Source organism: Macrotis lagotis, chromosome 1, assembly GCF_037893015.1.
Source record: "Macrotis lagotis isolate mMagLag1 chromosome 1, bilby.v1.9.chrom.fasta, whole genome shotgun sequence".
NCBI classification, from domain to species: Eukaryota; Metazoa; Chordata; class Mammalia; order Peramelemorphia; family Peramelidae; genus Macrotis; species Macrotis lagotis.
In genome coordinates, this window is record NC_133658.1 from 109402074 (window position 1) to 109408073 (window position 6000).

Consider the following 6000-nt stretch of genomic DNA (forward strand, 5'->3'; position numbering starts at 1 on the left):
AAAGATATTTAGTTGGTATTCTAAAAGTGCTTGTTTTGTTTGATTGGTCACTCGAATTTGAAAATGGCTTTTCTAAATAGAGTCTAAATTCCATTGCCCTAAAGTTCTGGAGTTTGGGATAAAACTTTGGGTTCTTAGACCTAGATACCCTTGGATGATTTCACTGGAATTTCCTTCTGAGACTTAAAAGGGAAAAAAAAAGAGCCAACTGTCATACTATGTAGGTGATTTAAGTGGTTTAGATGATTTTCTACAGAAAATTCATCCATCATCTGTGTCTTGTCTATTAGACTGAGGGAAAGAGTTGAAGTCTCCAAAGTAAGACTGTTTGTCAGTGAGTTTTAAAGTTCTTATTGTTCAGTCAGTTGTGTCCGACTCTTCATGATCCCATTTGGGGTTTTTCTTGGCAAAGGCTTTGCCAATTCATTTTATAGATGAGGAATCTGAAGCAAAGAGGGTGATATTTGCCCAGGGTTGCACAACTTCTGAGTGTCTGAAGCCAGACTTGAACTCAGTAAGATGAGTCTTGCTAGCTCTATTCACTATACTACCAAGCTTCCCAATTTAAAAAATGAGATAGAAATTCAGGAGAATAAGATACAACAGCTACATTCCAGAAGACTTATTTTTAAAGGATAATAATTTTTAACCCCAAACCAAATGGATTTTTATGGTTGACCAACAAACCATCCTATAATATACTTTTAAGGATGGCCGGAGATTCCTCTAGTTAAATTCTATGACTTCTTTAATGTCCAATAAAGGCATTGAGTGACATGGAACGAAGCCCATGTGGACTTTCAGCCCCTTCCTTCATGGGTTGATACCCCCAGGTGGACTCCTTTAGAGAGCTAGTATATCTTTGTGAGTCACTGTAGTTTTACTTAAGGATTGATATGAATACTTGCATTTTTAAAATGTAATCCTTAACTTTCTTTTTTTTTCTTTAAATTTTAGACTTAATGATGGCAATGAGTACCTCTTCCAAGCCAAAGATGATGTAAGTTCCAATGATTTATTAACTCAAAAATAAGCATTTGTGAGAAAACAGTTGGTTGCAAGCCATTCTGAAAAGACTGGTTATAATCCAGATAAGAGTCTGGAAACAGAGTTCCTTTTTAATTATTCTTCTTCATGTCCAATATTAAATTATTTTAGTCCTGTTCCTCTAGGAAAAGCAAAGGGAGTTTGCCTTCAGCAGAAAGCCCTGCAAGAGCCGCATGATGAGAAAACAACAATCTGAGGGAGAGATTATATTTTTTTCCTTCCTTCTTAGAGAAAGAGAAATGAACCTGCAAATGCATGTTCTCTCCTCTTCTCTTTCAAAATTTTTTTTCTGGAGGAAAGAGTGGGGAGTAGAACACAAAAATCATCAACAAGAGCCTGGACATGCAGGATTTTCTTTCTAGCCTTTGCTTGACCAGTTTGGCCCTTTCCCCAGAATTCAGCTTAAATGCAGATTAAGCTGTGGCTGAATTGCCTGAGCCCCCTTCTCCCTGCCCCTCCTCTTCCTTGAGGGCAGACCCTGTCCTTCCAAAGCACAGGGTTGGGAGCTGCCCTGCCCCCAGCCAGGCCCTTCTGACACTTTTCTTGTCATCTTCTCTTTGTCCAGGAGGAAATGAACTCGTGGATCCAGGCCATCACGACAGCCATCTCCTCGGACAGAGGGGAGATCTCTGCCAGCACCCAGAGCACGCCAGCCTCCAGCCGCGCCCAGACCTTGCCGGCCAGCGTGACCATCACCAGCGAGTCCAGTCCTGGCAAGCGCGAGAAAGACAAAGAGAAGGACAAAGAGAAGCGCTTCAGTCTTTTTGGAAAAAAGAAATGAACTCTCCTCTCTCCACCCTGTACTTCTCTTATCTTTTCAGTGAAATTCCAGCATGCAAAGCTCAGAACCAATACATTACTCTCTGTGCCTAATGTTCCTCAATGTGATTGAATTTTTCTTTTTTTATTTATAGAGAATTTCTGAAAAAAAACAAAACAAAATTCCTTTCAGGTTATAAAAGTAACGAGGCACATTGGGCAGCTTTCTTTTATGAGAGGAAAGACCTGATTTTTTTTTTAAATGAAATTAATATAGATTAGATGTTACTATTTAAACTGTTCCTCAATTTTGTGAGGCTGTCTTGGAAATCACCCCCCACCCACCCACCCACCCAGTGCTATTGGTATGCAAGGCAGCGGTGCTTTCAAAACAGAATTTACTGTGCACACCAGAGACAGACGAAGCGGTTTTCTGACACGTTCACTTCCATTTACTTTAATGGTGGTTCTCTTGAGTCTTAGAAACTCCCCTCCGATGATGGCTCTAACCTTTATGAAAACGGATAGTGTGTATTATTATATCAGCTGTAACAAGAGTACAACTCTACATTAACTTGGCAGACCGAACCATCTGTACCCTGGCATCTCTTACTAACCAACACCCACATGTGGCTTTTCTGCATTCAGTGTGACAGTTAAGAATGTTGGTGTACAAGAAGGAATAGCAAACTGATGATAACTGTTTTAAATAATCTGTAATTTCAATTTTTTTTTGCTGAAATACATTATATTGTATGTTTGAGATAATTCTAGTACAAAGTATAATAAAACTAGATGTATAATAAACCCTTAAACATTGATAAGTGTAAAAGTGAAACTGAAGCATTTACTGGACAAAGTCATGTTCCTGAGCTGGTTACTTGCTTGTGAGCTGCGGCACTGTGTTATAATTTTGCTACATTACCTTGCTATTTGATACATAGTGTGCATTTCTCTGTCACTGTAACTATTGTAATGACAAAATTTCATCTTACTGCACAATCAATATGACATTTAATAGGAATGAACTTTCAGAGACTGGGCCTGCCTCGGGCCAGAGTGGTCTTGGGCTGTGTGAACTGTACCTCTCAACTTTTACCCTATCTGTTAAATATATGCTATGTCATTAAATGCTTTTAAAACTAACTCAATGGATAGTTTTTTTGTTTGGGGTTTTTTGTTGGTTTCCTCCGTCACTGATTGAAAACCAAATAGGACGTTCCCAAGTCGGGAAGACCAAGGAGGCTATTTATAATGAGGCACGGTTTGTGCTTTTGGAAGTGGTTGGGGTTTTGGGGGTGAGGGGGGTGGCGATAGAAAGTGGCTGGAAGGGGAGGGAGGTATAATGTTCCTGCTTTGAAATTGTCCTAATGAAAGCAAAGAGAAAAATAAAGGTGGTGTAGCTTTGTAACAAAATGTCCAAAGATTTGGCACTTAATTTACCAAAGCTGAACTGTGAGATGAACACTACAAATATTAGAAATGTTTGATCTGCTTTGCCCACATCAATATCCAGAGTGTATTGATTAGTTGTTTTTCTCTGATAGTGGGACTGTATCTTTCAGTGAATATAAAAATGATTTACAGTACTGTGAAGATTTTTTTTAAATAAACTATTCATTGACAACTTAGTGTATGGCAAGTCATCAATACTGAGATTCAAACTGAAGGACTCCTTCTCAACCTTATAAGTCATTTTGTTGTTTCATTGTTACTATCCCCATTAGGCCAATTAATGGTTATTTCTACAGAAAGTCATTGCCCCTTATCCCTCCTACCCAGTATTTCAATATCTTTAAAGAGCTATGCTTTCAAAACTGAATATTCCCATCAGTGCCAGTTGCAACCTCTAAGTACGTCTTTTCATGAGTTTCTGTGACTTAAAGAAACCATCACCTGGTAGCTAAGCTTCTCCAGACTTAACTAGATGTGGTGCTTGAATAGAACATTTAGTCTGTCTTTGGACTCCGCATGCAAAGCCTTTCCAGCTTTGATAGTTCCTGCCAGAGTGTAGCCCGGCTTCACTGCTATACCTTAGGAGGGGGAAAGACTTAAGTAGAAGGCTGACCTGTTCTTAGATGTGAATGTTTTGGGTTTTTTTAAAATTTTTGCAAGGCAATGGCATTAAGTGACCCAAAGCCACACAGCTAGATTTGAACTCTGGTACTCCTGACTCCAGGGCCGGTGCTCTATCCACTGCGCCACCTAGCCACCCCCTAGATGTGAATGTTAAGAGATCATTTCAGAAGAATCAATAAGTGAAAGAAATGTGGTATGTGATTTGTCAGTGTATTTGTATTTGTCAGTCGTCCAATTCAGGTGAAAACAGAATACACAAATCACAATTAAAAAAGAACTTAGAATTCTAGTCCGACTTCTTCATTTTACAAATACAGGAAAGAACTAATTTGTCCATTAACTAGCCATATGGCTAGTTGAAAATATAGCTGAGGGGCAGCTAGGTAGTGTAGTGGAGCCATCCACTGGAGTCAGGAGGACCTGAATTCAAATCCAACCTCAGATACTTAATCACCTATCTGTATGACCTTGGGCAAGTCACTTAACTCCACTGCCTTGCAAAAACCAAATATACATATAAATTTACACACACACACACAAACACACACACGCATCTTGGAATCCAGTGCTTGCCATTTACTATTTGATTCTTGGTTAATGCATTTTTTTTCCCAACAAAGGAACTGAGGTATTGAAATGGGTCCCTTTCTTTTCTAAGTGGAGATACTGAAAATAGGACCACCACATAGGCTGGGAGTGGGGAGAGGAAGAAAAGGAACTCTGGTAGATCAGTAATTATTGCCCAGGTAATCAAGAATTGATATATATTCATATATATTATATGTTATCATAGATTATATGCACATACACATATGTGGGTGCACATAATTTGTGATAATAAATTTAAGCATGCTTATATTTATATATAAATAAAATAAGTCTATTCAGTGTTAAAAGCCCTATAGACCTAGCATGATCTTAGCATATGACTAGTTTTTATTTCTTAATGTTGAAAGGATCATCATCATTTGTTTTAACAGGTATATTTTTGCCCCAAAGTTAGGATTTGTAAAAAGCTACCTCCAAGGATAGAAGTATTATATTAGGTACATATCTGAGCAAGGAGGAAAGTAAACTGGAGTAAATACCATCAGAACAGAATAAATAGGGTATTATCTCCTTGAATGAAAAAATGACATTGCTTGTGAGGTTCATATTTGTAGTTACTAAGTTGAGGCAGGGCAGTGTTTACTTGTGACATTTATATAGCCTTTCCTCACGGGTCCCCATAGGCCATGCATGGTTTCCTCTAAATTTTTGAAATTCCTCTTCCTTAACATTTTCTGACCTTTCATTACTTTTTCTCTGGAAAGAGACATGCTCTTCTGTTTAGAGAAATATTCTTTAATAGTTCCCCTAGGAAACAAACGAACTACAAAAATCCATATCTCCACCCATGTCAAAGAAGGCAGGTTTAGAAAATGAGGATATGTTTGTTCACTGTGTAAGGGAATTCCAGTGGCTTAGTTAGGAAGGAAGATGTTTGCATCCTGTTTGGAAACCTATGAAGTTTATGCTGAGAACCACCTTTTCCTTGAAGGAACCCCTAGATAATTTGACATTGAGTCTAGCAGGCGTTTTTAACTTACAGTCCACGAACTTTAAAAAATTGACAATATAATTTGTTTTCTTTTTAATACTATTGATTTTATGCATTTAAAAACATAGTGAAAAGGGATCCATACCATAGGCTTTCTCAGACAAAGGGATTCATGATCTAAAAATGGTTAAGAATTCTTGATCTAGGTGTTAGAGGAATCTAAGTGGCCATTGAAACAAAACCCCTCATCTTTATAGATGAAAGAACAAGCTAAAATGATTTGCTTGAGACTGCTTTGGAATAAGCATCAGAGTTGAAATTTGGCACAATTTATCTGATTCTAAAACCACTCTCCTTTGCTCATTCTGCCTCCCATTCCTCTATTTTAGTACAATAAAAAAAAGTGATAAAGAACATAAGGTCTCAATTTTAGGCACCTATTGACACCAGGTTAACTGAAGGGTGGAATAAGGGAATAGAATAAATCCTATTAAGAAAAGTTAGGGTTAAGAACCTGAATCTTTGATAATTTTGGTGTTTCCCCTAATTACTACCTAAACTCATTTCTTTGCAGA

The 6000-nt window shown here is 37.9% G+C and overlaps 1 protein-coding gene across 3 annotated transcripts in view; it reads left to right on the forward strand.

The window, feature by feature from the left end:
• The window catches only part of SPTBN1 (spectrin beta, non-erythrocytic 1), a 259598-nt gene extending 256646 nt beyond the window's left edge, over positions 1 to 2952 (forward strand). For all 3 annotated transcript variants that reach the window (XM_074206243.1, XM_074206236.1, XM_074206249.1), the window contains 2 exons: positions 958 to 1000; positions 1613 to 2952. In XM_074206243.1, coding sequence (XP_074062344.1) covers positions 958 to 1000; positions 1613 to 1828 — 259 coding nt within the window. In that variant the 3' untranslated portion in view covers positions 1829 to 2952. The remainder of the gene's footprint in view (positions 1 to 957; positions 1001 to 1612) is intronic.
• The last annotated feature ends 3048 nt before the right edge of the window (positions 2953 to 6000 follow it).